The 22,292-nt window shown below is 38.3% G+C and overlaps 2 protein-coding genes across 2 annotated transcripts; both read left to right on the top strand.

Annotated features, from left to right (window-relative positions):
• On the top strand, nt 1–489 carry LOC121102217 (trace amine-associated receptor 2-like; the record flags this gene model as incomplete). Its single annotated transcript, XM_040627487.1, has 1 exon — nt 1–489. A coding segment is annotated over one exon (489 nt), but the record flags the coding sequence as incomplete, so codon positions are not given.
• An 11,369-nt stretch (nt 490–11,858) lies between these two features.
• LOC103663397 (trace amine-associated receptor 3) lies at nt 11,859–12,890 on the top strand. Its single transcript, XM_008691085.1, has one exon. The coding sequence runs from the start codon at nt 11,859–11,861 to the stop codon at nt 12,888–12,890; it is 1,032 nt and encodes a 343-aa protein (XP_008689307.1).
• Nucleotides 12,891–22,292: the final 9,402 nt, after the last annotated feature.

The raw sequence follows: 22,292 nt of genomic DNA, 5'->3' as shown, positions 1-22,292 counted from the left end.
GGCTATGGTATCTTGGTGGCATGTTCCAGTTCCTGTCCAGTGATGTTCAACAAGCTTTGGGGGACCACCTTGTTTATGGCAGGTTTCTTCACTCCAGGGTCTGTGATGGTGGGGATTTATGGCAAGATTTTTGCAGTGTCAAGAAAACATGCTCGTGCAATTAATAACTTGCCAGAAAATCAAAATAACCAAATGAGGAAAGACAAAAAAGCGGCCAAAACTTTAGGAATAGTGATGGGTGTTTTCTTATTATGCTGGTTTCCCTGTTTCTTCACAATTTTATTGGATCCCTTTTTGGACTTCTCTACTCCTGTGGTTTTGTTTGATGCTTTGACATGGTTTGGTTATTTTAACTCCACGTGTAATCCCTTAATATACGGTTTCTTCTATCCCTGGTTTCGCAGAGCGCTGAAGTACATTTTACTGGGTAAAATTTTCAGCTCACATTTCCATAATACTAATTTGTTTACTCAAAAAGAAACTGAATAGACTTCTTCTGTATGAGTGAATTGAAGCAAAAGGACTGGAACTGAGAAGAATAAAGCCACTTAAAGCGTGTGTGTGTGTGTGTGTGTGTGTGCGTGTGCGCGTGCACGTGTGCATGCTTTTGGCTACCATGGCAAGGTTTTCGTTTCTAAGACTTGAGGGAAAAAAAAAAAAAGAACCTTCTCATTGAACCCCAAATCCATCTTTTTCAGAATACTTGATATACCCACTACTTCTTGGTAGGAAAAAGAAAAAGAAGAAGAAGAAGAAAGAAATAAGATGAGGAAAAGTCTGGAATGGAGTGAAGACAACACACAGGACTTCTACCCCATTTGGAAGGGATCGGGCACAAGCTGAGCTTGAGGGCCGCTGCCCCCTCTTTCCACCACCAGCACTTTGTGTGCTATTTCCATTCACTTCTTGTTCCTCAGCATCTGACCAGTTGTATTTTGAAACATCAACAACTAATAATTATAGATAAATAAATGCAGCAATAATTTCAAAAATGCATAGTCTGTCAGGAACCTGTCATTAGTTAGTGGAGAGCTAAACCTTTACTAGATTTTACTGTGGTGAGGTTAAACGTTTCTTAAGGGAAAGAGGGGCAACTGCACATCGGAGGCCATGGATTTCACTCATGTTTTCCCTCATGTATCGTCTTAATTACAGCCGCTGGCAAGATTCTGTTTACCTGCAGGAGAATTCTGCTCAGGGTTTCCTTCCTTCCTGAGGCTCAGCCGCATTTTGTATTGCTCATTGGTGTTCTGTTTTTTTTGTTTTTTTTGTTTTTTTTTAAGAGAGAGAGAGTGTGTGCACAAGCGGGGCTGGGGCAGAGGGAGAGGGAGAGAGAATCTTAGGCGGACTCCGTGCTCAGTGTGGAGTCCCACTGGGGGCTGGATTTGACGACCCTGAGATCATGACCTGAGCTGAAACCGAGACTCGGACACTCAATGGACTGAGCTACCCAGGCGCCCCTGTGTTCTGATTTTTAATAAATGTAAATATATACCAAAAAGTTGTATGTGTGTGTGTGTGTTTTGTTTTTGCTTAATAGTCATACGTACATGTTTGAATCATAGAGTGGTGGAAGGGGGAAGCTAAGAAGAAAACTTTTATGGCAGGGGTAGGGGTGGCTCTAGGTCCTGGAAACTATGTATGTGTTATTCAGTATCCCTTCAATTGCACGCGGAGACCCATAAATAACTCATGAAATGAAGTTAGTGGTCTGCAGCCAGCGGGGTGCTGCTAAGTATTTAACACCTGCCTCTGAAGAGAAAGAAAGAAAGAAAGAAAGAAAGAAAGAAAGAAAGAAAGAAAGAAAGAAAGAAAGGGCCCTGATTTGTGGAACTTGACGATTTCCTTGAGCTAAACAGATATATAGATAGATAGAGATAGGTAGAGATAAATCAAGATATAGCTATATATATATTGCCCTTTATGTTATCCCATGAAAATGATTATTCCAGTTTGTGTGTGTGTGTGTGTGTGTGTGTGTGTGTATTCATTTAGCTGATTTTAAGCTACGAATGTGATGCCACTTGGCTCTCAGAATTCCGGAAAAGTTAACCTGTTCTTGTCAGTGGATATGAGTGGTGCCAGCATACCCCTGGCTGCAAACAACATTTTTCATCAAAAGCAAAGTAAAACAGAAGAAAATAATTCATCTCAGATTATGTCACTTGTACTAAGGGTAAATATTGCCTCATAATTTAATTTTAGTTGTGTGCGTGTGTGTGTGTGTGTGTGTGTGTGTAAGTGAACTACATTCCACTAAAATTTTTTTTTGGCTAATTTCTTTATTTACTGTATATCAATGAACAAATTAGCAATTTTTTTCTTTGTGGAAAAGGTTACATAACTGCCCATAAATTTGCTTTGATCTTAGTTAATTGCAAAAATCACAATTAGTGACCATTCAGCAGTCAGCTGGAATATTAGTTTTGCCTACCTGCCCAAAGATGGCCCTGCCACATGTGGTCTAGACCTTCCATCCTTGCCAGCCTGCTGATGGGCTGGTCCCTCCCTTTAGCCTCAGAGGAGAAATGGTGGAGATGCTTTGAGATGGTGAAAGAGATTGCAAGTACAAAATAAATGGGAACAATAATTTTCCAAGAAGAGAGCAATTAAAGCCAGGTGCAGTTACGAGTCCTAATATGGTGCGTTGGATGTTATTGAGTCTATTTGGTAATTCTTTTTAATGAAATACTGATGTTTATGCTTTTTGGTATTTGAACACACACACGCACACAGATGTTCCTGTCTTTATTTTATTTTGTTTTTGTCTTTATTTTAAAAGACCAATTGCTAAAAAAAATAAAATGAGTTAAATAGATTATAGTTTTACTGTAAAGCAGAATCATTTTGAATTAATATTTTAAAAATTTTGTCCCAATTCCTTAAGATATGACTTTAGAAAATGAAACTAAATATCTTGGTGTAAGTTTGTCTGTTGACATTTGTTGGAGAGGTTTAGACATCTTTCTTTCTTTCTTTCTTTCTTTCTTTCTTTCTTTCTTTCTTTCTTTCTTTCTTTCTTTCTTTCTTTCTTTCTTTTCTTTCAGAAGGATAATGTTTGTGATGGTGGTTACTATTTATGCTGGTGCTTATAGATGCAATAAAAATTTGGCAGCCCTGCGTGCACCATAAAGTTTGTTATAATGCTTCTTTTCTTTTTCTATTAGATTCTATTCATATTTAAAAACATCAACTAGGCCCTCTGTAAAGTTCTGCTCAGTTAGTCCCCTTTCACTGAACCATGATTTTTTTTCTGTAGATTTTCATGGCACTTTTTGGTTTCAGAATGTAGGCATCCTGACTTTGCTGGTGAAGAAAGTGATCTAGCCTCCTATGTGGTGTCTGCCTTTCATCATTTCCCAGAGTTAGTCAAGTCATCTCCCCTCTGCACCCAGGATTTTGTAGGAAGTTGCAAATGAGAAAAACAAACCCAGAGATATTAAATGATTTGCCCTGGATTATACAGCTAATTATAAAAAACAGAACTAGAACCCAGTTCTCTAGACTTTTTATTCAGTGTTCTTTGTTCACTGAACTGACTTTTTCAAGATTTGTGACACTTGAATTGGCTATTCTTACTAAGGATTTTAGTCCAACTGGCCTAAATCACTAAAGCAAAAATAAATACTTCCCTCTTACCCCAATATCTTATTACATTCAGGAGTCAAAGTATAACCAGCAATCTTTTCTGGGTCAAACAATTGTCCCTCCTTTGGAAATCAGCCAATGTTTAATTTAGCCTACACGTATCTGTGTATTTTTAAAATACAGAAGGATACCTTATCTTTGGTACCTTATATTCCCAGAAGGAAGCCCAAATACTCATGAAATTGATATAAAGTTGTCCTTCATTTGGAAAAAAAGAGAAACTGAAAACTACTTGGGACATTAAAAATACACAGAATATTTCAATATCCTCCAGGAAAGAGAGTTAGAAGAGCAATCCCACTGGGGCTCTGTACTACGCTCCTCTCTTAGAGCTCCTGGATCTGAGTTCTCCGCTTCAGGTCTCTTGAGAGCATAGGCAAACTTATATGAATCATATATCTCGATCCTCAACACCACACTTTCTAGAACTTCCTTGACCTCGTACCTGCAAAGCCACCAGAAGAGATTCGTGGTTCACAACTAACTTTTCAGGAGAGGGAAGGTACTGAGTCAATACAAAGAATTGGAAATGTACTAACCTTTTTTTCCAAAAAATTGCTAATTTATTCTCTTCTTCAAAATAATTGAACAGAGATAATTAAATTTTATAAAAAACCAGAAATTGTTGCAGTAGAGGAGATAGGGGTTTTTTTTTTCTAACTGGAAAATGATTATTATGATACTTAAGTGAAAGAAACTTCTTATATTTTCCATCAAAGTTTGTTTGACAAGGTTTGTAAATTTCTAGATGGTGGCATATAAAAAATGTTTTGTAAAATTCAAGAAAGGTGCCAAACGTGATTTAATAAATGTAAGGTACTTATGTGTCTCGATAATGCTAAAATGTACTCTCCTCTTTAATATTATAATTTAATAAACAATTTCTGTTATATACTACTTAATTCACTACCTATTTCATTTTTGGTATTTTTCTCTTGCCACCAGCATTGACTTAAGGTATTCAGTTGCTCTTTGCTGCTCAAAATTATTCACTCATTTCAGATACAGAGAGCGTCCAAACTAAAAATGCAGTTTCTCTATTGTCTAGAATTGTTCTTCTGGAATTCATTGGGCATACAAATAACATAGGTATCTTGCTAAGATATACACTTCGGGATGGCTTAAGATTTCTCATTTTCCAAAATATTCCCGGGAGATGATGATGTGGCTGGCCCATGAACCATATTTTGGTTAGCAAGGCTAAGAGGGAAAAATGATAGGCAGATGAAGCCATAAACTTTCTTGCTGTCCAAATAGATCAGAAGCGAATTGTTACCGTAATTAGGGAAAGTGAGAGGTGGTGGGAGGGTCACTGGGCAGGAGCTCAAAGACCTAGGTTATGATGTTGGTTCCAGACTTTAGTGGCAATGGTTACTTCAAGGCCTTAGTTAGAGCGGTAATGTGTCTTTTAAGTAATTTAGAAATTTTAAGACACACAAAATTTTAATTGTGGGCTGGGTTTCATTTAGAATACTGTTTGTTTAGGAAGGAGGTTCATTAGCTACTTTCTGAACAGCATTTACTGTTTTCCTAATATTTTCGTCTTTCCTAAACCTGTCTCTTAATACCACGAGAGGAGGTGCTTAGTAACCAGGTTCGTGATGTGTTGGGATTAATGTCCTTGCATTTAACTCAATAAGCTGTTACTACCTACCTGCCACGTACACAGCTCCGTATAAAGCATTGTAAGAGTTGGAAGATTAATGGGAATAGGTAGAAAAATTTTTCAAGAAATTTACAGTTAAAGGGGCGCCTGGGTGGCTCAGCGGATTAAGCGCCTGCCTTCAGCTCAGGTCATGATCCCAGGATCCTGGGATGGAACCTCGCTTTGGGCTCCCTGCTCAGCAGAGAGCCTGCTTCTCCCTCTCCCTCTGCCCTTCCCCTGCCTCTCTCACTCTTTCTCTCAAAGAAATAAATAAAATCTTAAAAAAAAAGAAAGAAATTTACAGTTAAGATAAGGCTGTTTTAAAAAGAACTGTGCCAGAAGAAGGAAACAAATGTTTTTGAAATCAAAGTCAGCTGTAAGATGAGGAAGCGGAATCGCCTATCTCTACAATCTTTGGCCACCCCAACAGTCTATAATTTCATGAGATTAACTCCAACTGGGAGAGTCAAAAAAGGTTCCTGGAAGGAAATGATAGTTTTGCTGAGCCTTGCGGTGCTCAGAGATGAAAGGACAGGCAATCAGGTGCAGGAAAGGGGGGTTGGCCAAGCCACGGGGTGGACATTGACAGGGCAACATGGAGACAGCTGTAGGCAAACGTGGCTGCGTTATTGTGGACTGAAGACAGGAAAGGTGACTGACAGATGCTGAAAACATAAATTTACAGCCTGCAAAACACGTTCTGCTGCTCTAGCCAAGGTGTGTTTTCTCAGACGCTTTCCCTTGTATCCAACGAAAAACGTATCTGTGATTTTGATAAAAGATTTATTTAGCTCAATTCCTCTTGGGCCCTCTACTTCGAACACGTGCTCTGATGCATAGTTTTAGTAAAGACTCTTCTGTTCTGCTGCTATTCAAAATGCCGTCGTTTATAGCTAGTTATAAGAAAGATGTTTCGCTTTGCTTTTAATTTGCACTCTTCTGTCTGCCCCCGCTTTCGGACATGGAGTTTACTCTGCCTGTTCCCCTGTGTATTTAGTGCCACTGAAAATGTGCTTCCCGATCCCAGCTGCTTTTGAGAAGACAACATTTTCAAGAGGTCATCTCTGCACGTGGCCAGCTGCTATGTGGTTTTGTAAGGCTGACTTATGAACTGTGAGCCATTTGGAGTACATCAGTCATTTACATGCCAGATACTACTTTGACTTTTTGATGTCATGATGTGTAAACTACTATAGATATTTATAAAGTAGACTTACAGAAAGAACTCTTTTTCTTCTGTTTGTTTTAGTTTTCAGCGTTACATTTGGATACGGTCTACTTATCCTCCCTGAAGCATCTTCCAGAGTCTTTGTGATTGTAGTCTTTAAATATTCATTACAGTCTATATGAGATATTAAAGAATTAACCAGAAAAGATCCAATATCAGGAATTTTCAATTTGCTTATTTTTTCTATTATACTATGTATGCTATTTACACCTTGTCCTGTCACCTTGCTGTCTTGATTTAACAAGTTCAATTGAAAATTCACACAAATCTGCTCTTTGGGTGGAATTTGCTTTTAGGCTAAGAATGATTTTGAAGCATTAAAAACAGAATTCATATTTGAGACTTTGCAGCTTAAGATCAATTTCCTAAAAGATTATATTAAAATTGACATAATTTTCTGACCTGTGGCAAGATGAATGAAACAGTCATTGTTGGTGTTAGTTCTAGGTCTTTAAATTGGTGTGGATTTTGATAAGAGATTTTGGCTTACTGGTATACCATGAGAAGACATTAAGAAGAGCGAATGGTTTGGGAGGCTAGTTTAAAATTTTATGTGGTTCTCTCTCTCTCTCTTTTTTTTAAGACTTTATTTATTTATTTGACAGAGAGACACACCTAGAGAGGGAACACAAGCAAGGGGAGTGTGAGAGGGAGCCCAATGCGGGGCTCGATCCCAGGACCCTGGGATCATGACCTGAGCCGAAGGCAGATGCATAACGGCTGAGCCACCCAGGCACCCCATAAAATTTTATGTGGTTCTCTTAAGCAGTTGGGTAATCAGCTGAAATACTTTAGACTTCAACCTTAAATTCCAGGGCAATCAGAATTTAAAGGAGAAAAAGAAAGAAAGCACATTATTTATGAACATTATCCAAATTTGTGTTCAAATAAAAAAACTTTAAAATTTACTTCTTACTACATTTAATTTGAGTCAGTGTATTAAAGAACAACAATACTAATTACTTATATCTCCTTTTGTTGATCCTTCATACCTGATATTTTCTCAACAATTAAAAATGAGAAAAATCTTAGGGTGCCTGGGTGGCTCATTGGTTAGGTGTCTGACTCTTGATCTCAGCTCAGGTCTTGATCTCAAGGTCATGAGTTTGAGCCCTGCGTTGGGTTCCATGCTGGGCATGGAGCCTACTTAAAAAAATGAGAAAAATCTTAATTTGGATTAATTTATATATCTATACATACATACATACATAGGGTAGCAAAGTCGATTTTAATTTCTTTACCAAATAGGTTCCAGAACAGGGGAATGTTTTTCCAGTGATGATGATACTTAAATTAGTTGGTACCTTACAGATAGCATGTACAAATATTTGCCTCTTTCTGTTAGAACCATGGACTGTAAATTCCCCATTTTCTACTACATCTTCTTTGATATTTGTACTTTAAAGTTGTGAAAATTAGATTCTGAACCTAAAATGTGCTCTTGGGCCACCTTCTCCTCCTACTCAAATCAATGTGCTCACTGAAGATTCTCTTCGACAAGCTTTAGCTCCCTGATACAATCTTGCATTGAAAATCTGACTCCTTGTACATGTATGTGACTGGAGATATGCCAATCTTTTTATCAGTCCGTGTTTGACACTGAAATTTAAGGGGGGAAAAGAAAAAGATCCCAATAGTAAATTCTTCAAACTTATTAATATTTGAACATTTTTAACTTACAAAAATGGCAATTTCATACAGGTGTGTGGTTCAACATAGTAGATTACACAGAAGATTCAAAAGAAGGCAAATTTGGAGGGGGTGCCATAATTTTTAGGAGGAAAAGGAGGAAGGAAGGTAAAAAATAATGCTAATGGTCTTAAATATCTTCAGAGACAGCTTCCCCATTTTATGGAGGAAACTGCGGCTCAGGGACACTGAGAAACATGTCCAAAATAATACGATTAATAAGTGGTTGAACCAATCATCAAACTAAATTGGCCTGATTTCAAAGCCATACGGTAGGATGTAAAACAGCTAAGAGACTGGAAACTGCATCATATAATACATCTTTGAAAACCTTCTATTTGAGGTCTTCTCCAGTTCTGAAATTATGTGAAGTTTCCCTTATATAAATAGTGATGTGCATGGTGGAAAATTTGAGCTCATGTCAAAACACCTCCTAGAATCCTCTCAAACCTTAAAATGGAGCAGTTACTTATATGCAACACTCGTATGATGTTTCAATGTCATGGCTGTCATCATTAAGGTCATATGGGCAACTGAGGTGTGACAGGGATTTCTTGGGTAATAATATACATTGAGTGCATAGATCTTCATGGACTTACACACCGTACAAGTTTAATTGTGAGTCGGTGCTTTCCATACAGTGTTAAATTTATGAAAGTATGTGAGTTTCAGCTGGAAGAAAATCCCCAACTCCGCTAACCCCACCTTAATGCATTCATGAAACACCAAGGAGTCCGATGCCATCACTGCCACCACCTCCCAGGTGCATTTAGCTGAAACACTCAGCAGCTTTTTTTTTTTTCATTGACACCTTTGTACTTATCTGAACTCAATATCTTTAATCCTCTTCTCAGCAGCCTAAGGGATCAGTAAAATATGTCTACAACAATCTCTTTTCTGCTTGTCTCAATGTTGTCTAAATAATGAGGGATTATTTTATAGCACCATCAGAAGAAATTCATCCTGGAAGATAAGCTCATGAACTGTGCTCCTGGATCCAGTCCATTGGTTTATAGCAAGGTTTCAAGTATATTGAAGCAACTGCTTTTATTGGAAAAATGCAAATATTTTTTTAAACAACCATAATTTACCATTTATTTATATTTTTATTCATTCAAAAATATGTACGTAGTGTCTGCCGTAAGCACCAATCAAAGTGCTGAGAATCCAGGGGTGAGTGAGACGTATAGGCTCTTTGCCTGATGGTAGTATATTAAAAAGTTGTGCCTGATAAGCTGTAGCTGTTACTCTGAGTTTATTTTAGGAGGTTAAGTCAAGAAAAGACAAGATGTGAGGTGGTATATATTTTAACACAGATATTACATTTAGCAACTGTTTATTGTTATAACTTACATGTAAAATGGGGCCAGGTTAGATGCTCACAGCCTTTCCTTGGTGAAAACCAAAGAAGAAAGAGAGGCAATGAGGAGTGGAGGAGTATCTACTGTGGAGAGAAACACATCTGTGATCTTGATCAGATCTACCCCAGGACTGAAAGTACTATTCAATGAATTCCTACATTGAGCCACATCCTTTATTCCATGTCTTTCTTTCATCTTATTTCTCTGTTTTTCCACTTTCTATTTGTTTACAGGAAGATGATTTAAAACTAATGACCTCTCAGCTACCAGTCATTCACAGACTTTCAGAGCTAGAAGAGCCTGTAAGGCCCATCTAGTCTAGCACACTTCCCTGTACCGGAAACTCCCAGCTAGCGAGAGGCAGAGCTCAGACTAGCAGAAGAATCCCTAATCCAAGGCTCTTTTGCTCCCTCTGATTTGGAAGTAAGTCATGTAACCCCCTAAACTAGAGCAAACAGGAGAGCCGCAGGAGCACTCAGCTCTAAAGGGGTCCTCCTAAGACTTTCTGAAGAGAAACCTTCCTGAGGCTTGGGAAAAGAAGCTTCTCCACCTAACATCACACAGGTTCTTCTGTCATGACAGGGTTCTTTTCCTTTCCTGTCAGTCAGGAAAGATCAATAGAATCAGAAGGAATGAAAAGAGCTTCTGACACTTTGAGATCTGGAAGGGACTTGTTGTGCTCTTTCTTAGGGTTCTAAAGGCAAAACTAAGTTGGGTCTGCCAAAACAGATGAACTTGCCTAAACCTACTTTATGGTTGAATCTCTATGGCTTGGGAGAATCTGTTGTAGGTGTAGAGTGTCTCTTACCTCTGACTCAGTCAAGATTGGACTTATTTTTCTGTAGCCCATTGAGTAGATTTGATAGTTTGTGAGAGGCACGGTGTCAGGCATCTCCAGAAGCAGCCAGTGGGCTGATTTTTCATGATGGCTTATATCCCAAAGTAAATAGCAAAGCAGGTGCAATAACTTGCTAAGAGTTTGGATTTATGCCAATTTGTCCATTATCTTTTATTCAGCGCTCTGTAACAAATCAGAGTCACATGAGATTTGATGGCCCAAGTCTGTGAACATGAAATTTGTGAACCTTGTGAGTCACTCAGGGATGACATTTATGACATGGCTTTAGGAGTTAGAATTTCAGATGAGTGACAAAACTCAAGAAATATAGGAAAGGGTAACAAAGACTAGTGGGCAGAAGAGAAGGACAAAGGAGAGGAGAGGAAGGGAGTAGAGAGTAGAGAAACTATGAAGCATTGACACAGGTGCATGGTTTGACCCATAGGTACATGGTTTTCCTTATATTTCAACTGCCATATGCCATTTATAACTCTTAAACATCTGTGGACTCTTTAAAAAGAAGATTTGAAATTACTGAAAGACTGGATAAAGGAAAACATTGTGATTTCACTTAGCTTTTGTGTATCAAGTATTTTTATGATGAGAGATGTTAATTTGTGGTAGTTTAAAGGAGTTTCTAGAAATGTCATTGCTTAAAGTAAAAGTTGACTGTAAATTCTTTTTTTTAAACAGCTTTATTGAGGTATAATTGGTATATAAGCTGGACAATTTGATTAGTTTGGACATACACAAATACCTGTGATACCATCACCATAATCAAGGTAATGGACTGAACCAACATCTTCTGTTCCCCCTGCTTTTTCTTTCTTTTTTAGTTTTAGTTGTTTGCGTGTGTGTATGTGTGTGTGTGTGTGTGTGTTAAGAACTCTTACATGAGATTTACCATCTTAACATATTTTGAAGTACACAATACCATATTATTAACCAGAGGTACTATGTTGCACAGCAAATCTCTAGAATTTATCCATCTACCATAACTGAAAGTTTATATCCATTGTGCAGTAACTCCCCACCTCCCCCATTCTGCTAACCACTACTGTATTTTCTGCTTCATGAGTTTGACTATTATAGATACCTATATAAGTGGAATAGACTCTTGAGAAGCTTCTAATACATTAAAAAGAACAGAGCACTCAATAGATAAACCCATGTTGAATAAACAAATGGATGGGTGGAATAGAATAAAACAGAGCAGAAAAGAATAAGCAGTTGAAACTTTTCCTTTCCTAATGCAGCAAATAACTCGGAAAGCAACCACAAATGTATAATTTTAAATATTTAAATAAATAAAAATGGAAATGAATTAATAACAGATGACTTTGAACCTTATTGTACTATTAGGAGCTGAAATTTACAGGAATCATTTTAAGAAGAGAAGAAACACTGACTCATCTTTCTAGAAAAAGGAATTTGAAGTGATAAAGCACCATGGATCTAACTTATATTCCTGAAGACTTATCCAGTTGTCCAAAATTTGGAAATAAATCTTGCCCTCCCATCAACCGTTCTTTGCATGTCCGAGTGATCATGTATTCTATTATGACTGCAGCCATGTTTATCACCATCTTTGGAAACTTGGTTATAATGATTTCCATATCACATTTCAAACAGCTTCACTCTCCCACAAATTTTCTGATTCTCTCCATGGCAACCACTGACTTTCTGCTGGGTTTCGTTATTATGCCATATAGCATGGTACGATCGGTGGAGAGCTGCTGGTATTTTGGGGATGGCTTTTGTAAATTCCATGCAAGCTTTGACATGATGCTAAGCCTAACCTCCATTTTCCATCTGTGTTCCATTGCTATTGATCGATTTTATGCCGTGTGTTACCCTTTACACTACTCAGCCACAATGACCACGTCCATGATAAAGCGACTATTGGCATTTTGCTGGTCAGCCCCTGCTCTTTTTTCATTCAGTTTAGTTCTATCTGAGGCCAACGTTGCTGGTATGCAGAGCTACGAGATTCTTGTTGCTTGTTTCCGTTTCTGTGCACTTACTTTCAACAAATTTTGGGGGACAATATTGTTCACTACATGTTTCTTTACTCCTGGCTCCGTCATGGTTGGAATTTATGGCAAAATCTTTATTGTTTCCAAACGACATGCTCGAGTTATCAGCAACATGCCTGAAAACACAAAGGGGGAAGTGAAAAAAAACTTATCTAAGAAAAAGGACAGGAAAGCAGCTAAGACACTGGGTATAGTAATGGGGGTGTTTCTAGCTTGCTGGCTGCCTTGTTTTCTTGCTGTTTTGATAGACCCATATTTAGACTATTCCACTCCCATAATAGTACTTGATCTTTTAGTGTGGCTTGGGTACTTCAACTCTACTTGCAACCCCCTCATTCATGGTTTTTTTTATCCATGGTTTCGGAAAGCTCTTAAGTATATAGTGTCAGGCAAAATATTTAGCTCTCACTCAGAAACTGCAAATCTGTTTCCTGAAGCACATTAATAATAAAAAAAAAAGAAAACTATTACAAAAGCAAAGAGAGTATTGAAAATGAGACTTATTATTTTGGCCTCATACCTCACATTAATTGTTCTATTAAATCTCAGTAATCCAGATAAGTGTTTTGTAACCTGAGCAAGAGTTACATCCAGTATCTTTGACCAATCAATCAATCAATCAATCACTTATTAATTGTGAACTCCATATCTAATCAACACTCCCATCTGACTGGGGGGAGATATACAAGAGAAATATAAAACATTTCAGAATTGGTTGGCCTCTATTTATACACAGGAGACAATTATAAACTAATTTAAGAATAAAGAAAATCAAGCGCTAGTTGTCTTGGCTGTTGATTCCACTCTAGGAATTCAGGAAAGAGATTATTGTGGCCTATGGACCCATGGGAGAAGTGTGACAGAAGGGTGGCCTTTACTATCAACTAGCAGTCGACTTTATTGTTTGGCTTGGGAGAATTATTAACCATCATTATATAAATTATTCAGTCGTTTTCTGACACCCTGAAGCTTATTACAAAGAGCTGTCCATAGGAGAAGCAGTTGATTACAAATCATCATATGCAATTTGAGCTTTTATCCCTGTGATTTTTTCACTTTGTGGTTTGTATTTGAAATGATTTCCTGTTTCCTTGTCTCTACCTTCTTCCTCCACATGGTGTGTCTACACTATTGGCCAGCAATCACAAGGCCTCCACCTGTACTGGTTTTAATAACTTTTTCTGAAAGTTGCCTTAGAGTTCTGCCAAATAAATTTCATCCACACCACAGTGCCTATGATTTAAGTAGAATCATTAATGTTTGGTGAAAATCCTTCCAGTAATTCTTCTGTGAAATGTTAAGAAACAAACAGAAACTTTCTTTTACCTGATGGAATGGAAAATACATTAGTACGTGTAACAGCCATGTCCACCTTCTCTCCTACCTGGGATTATGTGGTGGGAGGGAAAAGGGGAGGAGAAGAAGGAGGGAGAACTGCTCCTGAATCCAAGTCCAGCTTTAAGGCAAACTTGGAATAGGAAATTTTAATTTTGGCTTTTTCTGACTTTCTTCTTAGCTCTTCTCTCCATGTTCCCTGACACACCATGTCCTAGATCCAACTATGGACAATTAGCCAGGCTCAACATGTACCTTGAAGGACAATATGATTCCATAAAGACAACTCCTCTTCACCATCATTAAAGTTTTCATTCCCTGTACTTGTTTATAGAAAAGCAAAGGTGCATAATAAATGCATATTTGAAGTACTTTCATGTCTACCATAGTATTTTTGCTAATGCAATCTAACTGCTGGTCTTGAGACAAACATTTTAGGCTATATCCAGGGAGAGATACTGGGTGCGAATAGCACTGTCTGGCTCCTTCTTCCTGAGAGTCCCAAAAGATGGTGGACACCCCCCGTGGACCTCTCCCTTCACACTTAGGGACGTGGGTGTCCAGCTGTCTCGGTTGGTAGAGTATGCGACTTTTGATCTCAGAGTCCTGAGTTCAAGCCACATGGAGTGTAAAGACCATTTAAAAAAAAAAAGTTATCACAGATGAAGACCTTAAAACTGACTTGCCCCACTTCTAGTGACAGACACTTCCTATCCAGTGATTCTTGTACTACTTTTGATTTCCGCTCAGTTCCTGCTTTTAAAAGTCTCATTTGGGGGTGCCTGGATGGCTCAGGAAGTTAAGTGTCAGACTGGGTTTCGGCTCAGGTCATGATCTCAGGGTCGTGAGATCGAGCGCACATTGGGATCCGTTCTCAGCAAAGAGTCTGCTTGGGCTTCTCTCCCTTTCTCTCCCTCCCCCTCTGCCCCTCTCCTTGCGCTCTCTCTCTCCCAAATAAATAAATAAAATCTTTTTAAAAAAAGTCTCATTTGTTTCTCTACTTCTGAACTATTTCTCTGTTTAAAAAATATCATGGTGCACGCACGTGTGTGTGTGTATGTGTGTGTGTAAGAATAAGTTATTCATCACCCTTATTAAAGGTAGTAAGGCATACTTTATTCAAGGGAGGCTGCTACACTGTGGTTATTATTCAAGGGAGGCTACTACAGTGTGGTTTGTAGAGTAGGGGGGATTGGACTCAAATCCGATTCCCACAAACTCCAGTGGGAATCTATACCCAAAGAATAGGGTGTGGGGGCAGTAGGTGGAAAATTACTCAGAGGAAACACTAGGGTTAAAGGGAATTCTTGCTACACGGACTCATCAGAATTTTTGCTGAAGGCAGGCCAGAATGATAAGATGTTGAAGCTGGTTAGATACAAAGGGTGGAGATTTTTGCTGAGCTGACTTAGCAGGATTCTTGCTCAAACCGGATTTTACAAAGGCAGAGAGGGAAGCCCAGGTTCGGGTCTAGTTAAGCACAGGGATTAAAGGAGCCTGATTGAAATCTGGTCAAAGGAGAGAGCCTTGGTCATTTGTCCTCCCATACGCTTCTCATGGAAGGAGCATCAGGGGCTTCCCGAGGGGGAAGGGAGCACCACAGGGGCGGCCAGCTTTTTAGTATGTGAACAACGGCATGTGGTTGTTAGACCGAGGACTGCCTGTAGATCTAAATCTATCTAAATAGAAATGGAATCATCTATCTGGATAGATTTGGGTAGCCAGCTGCATGAAATACATAGCTGTACGCTATGGGAAAATTGTCTCTATTTATTGATGTAGATGTTAAGTACTCAATAAAGGACATACAAGGTCATCTATAAATATGCCTCCCCTCCCATCCGTGTTAACTCATGTTCTTGCCTCAGGTTTCACAGCTTTCCAATCTACCCTGCACAGTTATCTGAAGCTAACAACTGTCCTCTTGAATATCTTCCATGGTTTCTATGCTAGATTCCCTGTTTTCCCTAGTGGGTAGCACAGATTAGGATTAGAATTAAGGGGCTTCCTTGCCCTGGGGTGTCCAGTGGCATTTCACCAGTGAGAAGCACTTGTAGGATGGAAGGAAGTTGAGATGAAGGTGTTTAACCCAGACAACCTCTCTGCCACATCACCCTGGGGTTGGCTGAGTTCCTTCAGGAAAGGTCATGTGGAGTCCTTCTCTATACAGCCAACCTCTCAAATTCCCGTAACCAGTGCCTTCCCAGGGCACTTTGGGCCCTGCAGAGTGGTGACGCTGTGTTATTGTTGCCCCTGGGTACTAGGCTATTTCTTGCTGGTTTTCTTAATGTTGCCCACGTCTTTGTAAATAGTCTCTTTATTAAACTCTCCTCAATCACCTAGCCTGACTGCGCCATCTGTTTCCTGCTAGACACGTGGCGAATGTAGCTTTTCATGGCTCTGAGATAAAGTTTTGAAATTCTCGCCAAAGGCATCAAGTCTGTCCACGCCCAACTTGACCTTTCTTTGTATTTTCACATTTAGTCATTCTTCTGGGGTCCCCACTTCTCTGAAGGCATCATTTGCCCCCAGTAAATCATTCCTCTGTTTGCCCTACCTGAGGGTAACTCACCCTCCTCTTCCACTTTGTTTCTCCTTGGGGGAGGGGTATAACTGGAAAGGGGCAGGAAGGAATCATCTGCATACTAGACATATCCTACGTTTCTTCTGGATTATGGCTGTACGGGTCTATATGTATTTAAAATCTCATAAACTGTTGCTTGATATTTGTGCATTTACTGGGTGTGTGTTGAACAATAATGAAGTGTAAAACAGAAAAAATAATAATAACACATTTTAAGTGGGAATCACAAAGCTATGGTGATAAATGCCCTAATATGCTAAATTCTCTTAAATACTACAAGTAGAGAAAATAACAAATATACAAAGATTACTTTTAAACTGAACATAAACTATACTAATACTTTGGATTTCAATGACCTTATTTCTATAACTAATTCAAAGCTTTCATGAGCATGAGTTATAAGGGTTTTAAAAACCTGCCTACAGCTAGATAAAGTTTTAATTAATACGTTTGAATGACATAAAGAAAAATAAGACAAAGAAAGCTTGTTTAAAAATCTTTTTAATTTTTTCAAAGGGAATGCATGCATATTAAAAAATGCAAAAGGATCCAAGGTCTGCATACTAAAAAATAAATTTCCCTCTAGTCTTCATCTTTTTGTCTTATAGACCTCTTTTTTAGAGGCAATCACTTTCCTACATATCTTTCCGGACATACACAGGCATCTCCACAAACAATCACATATGCGTATACTGTTCTCTCACACTTACAAAAAATGACAGAACACCTATACATGCTATTCTTTTTTTTTTTTTTAAGATTTTTTATTTATCTACTTGACAGAGATAGGGACAGCCAGCGAGAGAGGGAACACAAGCAGGGGGAGTGGGAGAGGAAGAAACAGGCTCATAGCGAAGGAGCCTGATGTGGGGCTCGATCCCATAACGCCGGGATCACGCCCTGAGCCGAAGGCAGACGCCCAACTGCCGTGTCACCCAGGCGCCCCCTATACATGCTATTCTGACCCTCAGTTGTTTCACTTAATATACATCTCAGGGGTTCAAGCTTTATCAGGAAAAAGTTTTGCCTAATTTTTCACAAAGTCTGTAAAATATCCCATTATTTGGAAATATCATCATTTATTTAACCTACTGTTCCTAATTTCTGCTGTAACAAGTCATACTGCAGTAAATATCCAGGCAAACATGTACACATTCTTCGCTGTATATCAGTAAATACCTTAGTTGTTTGTTTTTTGATATTTATTTTACTGCATTTCAATGATTACATTATTTCACGCCTCCTTCTGTGATTAAGTACGGTGCATAGTGATCGAGGCCTACCCAGAGGGATATGGAACAGAACAAACACAGGGATAAACTGGATTAAATCCTGTCCTCTAAAAATTTGAATCCTAGTGGGGGAAAAGAAAACATAAGGGCAGATGAACACATATTTTGCAAAGCTTCTCAGGTATAGTATACCTAACCTGAACTCAGGTATAGTATACCTAACCCGAACCACTTAAATTTTGTGTTTAATTTAGATCTATTAGTTCTTTGGTGTATGAAGAAAATCCTGTTGAAAATTCAGATGTGTAGTTTGTAAGGACCTGTTAATCTGGTTTGCCCTTCCTTCCTTCCTTCCTTCCTTCCTTCCTTCCTTCCTTCCTTCCTCTCGTTCTTTCTTTCTTACTCTATTCTTTGATCTTTATTTTATTCTATATTACCTTATTCTTCTTTCTTTCTTTCTTTCTTTTTTTTTTTACTTTATTCTTAGGTGTACTTTATCCTATACTACTTTATTCATCTTGGGGAATGAGCACCTGAGAGGGGTTCACTGGTAAATGAATGCCAAGGAAAGAAAAGATCTAAGATCCAAAGGATGCCATTGTTTTTCCTTGCACAAACGAAGTTCTTTCAGTAATAATCAAGTCCTGGTGCTCCAAAAGTCCTCCCGCCCTCGGTGGAGCCCCAGGAGAGCTGTGATAACGGTTGGGACAGCTCAGAATCCCACTGCAGCAACCAAGTGTGTGCCTTACGCTTTATCATCATCATCTCGGAAGTCACTGAGCAGTTATTTTCATGGGAAATAGTTTTGTTTAGTCAAACACCACTGAAGCATTTGAGCCTCAGCTTGAGCCTGGACAGACTCTTAAAGCCATTCATAGGTCATAAGTCCTCCAACATCTCTTAAAACAGTTTCATAATTAATTTCTTTCTGTTAAAATAACAATTTCCCTTTTTACTTTCCTGACTGGACCCTGCCTGATACAATGAAAATTTATAAAACTGTACTATGACATCATTAGTGCTCTGTCTAGGAGGAAGTTGGAAAGAGAAGTTTCGCAAACCCAGATGAGCACAGAAAGAAAACCCAACATCTTCTAACCATCCCCATTCACTGAGTATTTAGATATAACAGTTTTGTGTCCTTTATGGAGGACAAAATTATCAATGTAAACAACTTGAAGCTTGGTGTTCAGAACTGGGGTACCCTAATAGAAACACTTTCTTCCAGGGGTCATGAAAACATCCACATGGTGACAGAAGTTTTCACTTTTCACTTGGTTGGTTTGAAACACAGTTCTTATTGCTTTTTGCTTGGCTGAGACCTTCCTCTGTAAAATTATGGACTTAACTGCAGTGTGAATATCACTGAACTGTGCATGGCAGCAAAAAGAAAAGATACAAATGAGTCAAATTTTCACTAGGGATTAAAGTGTTTATTTTCTATTTTTTTAAAAAGTGATGGGCAGTTGTGCATTTAATTAAATTAATTAATTAATTATTTTTTCTAAAGATTTTATTGATTTATTTTAGAGAGAGAGAGCGAGCATGAGTGGGAGGGACAGAGAGAGAGAGAGAATTTCAAGCAGACTCTGAGCTGAGCACAGGGCCTGATGCAGGGCTCGATCCCAGGACCCTGAGATCATGACCTTAGCCAAAACCAAGAGTCAGAGGCTTAACCGGCTGTGCCACCAGGTGCCCAGGAATTAAAGTGTTTAAAAACATCTATCATTTGGTAGTAAGTGGAGTGAGAATTTTTTGAATTTTAACTAAATTTTCTCCTTCCTTACTCTTCCTTCTTTCCTTATCCTCCCTCCCTCCTTTCCTCCCTGATTTCATTTTTTCCTTTTTCTCCACTTTGGGCTTCTATGAGGCTAGTCCATGCTGTTCCTTTGAAGTCAAAGGGACAATCACACAAACTGATTCACCCTCCCAGGGCCAATTCTCTGGTGACCTGCTGTAATCGCTTTCCTGGCAGCACACTGCGCATTGTTAAAGGGCACACCTGTCCAAAGTAGGACAAAAGTAGGTAATGCAGCCTCAGGAGGCATATTCTGTGTATATGTACCAATGACAGCATAGCCTGCCAAGAGTCTACCCATAAGAACTTGGCCCAAGTGCCTTTTCTGGTCAGGTATCAGCAAGGAGGAGAGCCACCGGGCACAATGCCCAGTTGCGTGGTAAGAAATCTTAGCACAACAGATAATTCATCTCTCAGAGATTTTAGCTCCAAATTATCTCATTAGACAAATTCTGGTAAGCCAGAGAAGAATATATTAAAAGACAAAAAAGATCAGCTACATTTATCTTTTTTTTTTCATGTTGAAAGGAACCAAACTTCAAATACTGATCTAAAAAATTAATCTAGATCATTAAAAAAAAAACAACAACACGGAAATTCTAAAGAGGCAATGATAGGAGGACCCACAGCAGTTCTTTCTTAAATATACTTCCCAAGTAAGCTCCCTTACCTAAGAAACTATTCTTTTTTTTTTTTTTTTTTTAAGATTTTATTTATTTATTCGACAGAGAGAGAGACAGCCAGCGAGAGAGGGAACACAAGCAGGGGAAGTGGGAGAGGAAGAAGCAGGCTCATAGCGGAGGAGCCTGATGTGGGGCTCGATCCCGGATCGCCAGGATCACGCCCTGAGCCGAAGGCAGACGCTTAACCGCTGTGCCACCCAGGCGCCCCTTAAGAAACTATTCTATGAGTGAGATACATCACAGGAAGATCAAATTTTTCCCCCCACAGAAAGAGTTTCAGAAGTAAAACGACTGCACTATGTCACCAGCGAGGGAAGAAAAATTATGCCTGATAAAGCAGGTATGATACGTCCTTTCCTTTTTATATACGATACATTATTCAGCTCAATGGATATTTTCCTTCTTGAGGGAAATACATATCTATTACTAGAATTTTAGGCATTTATTGCTTAGGAAAAATTATTACATGAGTCCTTTTTCATTTTTCTTTGCAATTCTGAGGAAATCATTCTTTCAGAGTCCTTGAGTCTGTTTCCTTATTATGTTATTTTTTCCCTTTAAGAATTAAGTTTGAACTAAAAGACAATGCCAATTCTTCCTCCTCTCCAGAGTTGTTTGCAAATGTTTTTTATTACCTCCTACCAAAAATAACTAATAATTTCCTATGCTTGCATCCTGCGATTGCTTACCATGTTGTCACTCATTTGGCCCCTGGAAATGTTATTGGTTAAATAATAATAATAATAATAATAATAATAATAATAATATAAGGTATAATAATAATATTCTCTGATAAAAGTGAGTTATCATAGTGGGTTTAACTTTGTTTAATCTTATTAAAAATTACTGTATCTGTTATGGAAGTGAATCTTCAAAGTAAAGGAATCTATTCTATTCTGTTTTTAAATAACAAACAAAACCCCAACTGCACTTGATTTGGGGACAATTTCCTTGTTTAAGGAAGTAGACCAGCAGCCCTTTTGCTTTTGCTCTCTTGTTTTTGTAATTTGGGGCCAAGAACTTACATGTAGGGGCTTCAAGTATTATTACCTTTGGCATTACCTTCACGATTCACCCATGTAATGACTTCTTAAGTGAATGTGTGCATCTTACTCTTTCTGTCTTACTCTGACACTTACAGGGTTAAACCCTGCCTTGATACATATAACCTCGGATCGGAAACTTGAGATGATGCTATTAAGTTCAGGCAGCTCTTTCATACCCTGTTTCCTCCCACACAAAATAAATAAATAGGATGAAATAAATGACATTTACTTTACAAACCTAAGAGGTTAAGTTATGTCAATTCTTTCAGGCACTCGGTTTTCAAAAATGAAACTTCAAACTCCCCAAATTATACCATGAACTATTGAAAAGTATACATTTTGTATAAGGAATACTGTGTCCATGGGTAGAGAGTGACAAATGCTTAAGTAATTTTGCGGTACTTGTTAGCTACCGTTAAAGATAATTTTTAAAATAATTAAAGAAAAAAATTTTAAATTCACAAAAACAAAGAAGATAAAAGGCAGAATAAAGTTAATTTATTAAAGAAGTTACTTTGGTGTTTAAGATTTCATTATATTCAGTATTTTATGGCTTAGGTGATAAGTGATCAAATAATTTGTACTGTGTGTTCCAAAATCAGTAATAAACAGTTTAAAAAGGACTTGAATACATCTTTGCCTTCTTACCTCTTACTTCTCTGTGTTTTGGTTTCTCAAGTTCAACTCCATTGCATGATATTTGATTGGCACAATGAAAACCTATCTAAAGAAAAATGCGAACCTGAGAAATTAAATTATTATATCCAGAGCAAATAAAACGTGCCATAATGTCAAAATTTCAAATAATACACATTGGGTAAAATTGCTTAGCTATCGTAGCAAATACGGTAAATTATTTTCAAAGGTACTTGTATTCTCACTTAATGTATTCTTCTCAGGCCAAAGTCCACTTCTCCAACCTGGCTGTAGGTCTCAGTAATGCTTGTCCTCGGTCATCAGAGTCACACATCCAGTGCTGGCACTGGAAAAACAAATCACACCTCAGTCATACTCTGGGTGAGTCAGTCTCATTATTTTCACATTTTCAGGGTAAGAGCATAAATTATGTAAAGGGACAGTTTAAACAATGAGCACGACTGTATGTCAAATTTGTTACCAATAGAAGCCTTGCAATCTGTGGACAAGGAGACCGCAACTTAAATTTGAAT

The sequence above is a fragment of the Ursus maritimus genome, unplaced genomic scaffold (genome assembly GCF_017311325.1).
Source record: "Ursus maritimus isolate PB19 unplaced genomic scaffold, ASM1731132v1 scaffold_13, whole genome shotgun sequence".
NCBI classification, from domain to species: Eukaryota; Metazoa; Chordata; class Mammalia; order Carnivora; family Ursidae; genus Ursus; species Ursus maritimus.
This window is presented reverse-complemented; position numbering and strand designations above follow the sequence as displayed.

Bases quoted from the DNA above. Each gene is read 5' to 3' on its own strand.
- LOC103663397 (XM_008691085.1), top strand. From the start codon at position 11,859: ATGGATCTAACTTATATTCCTGAAGACTTATCCAGTTGTCCAAAATTT.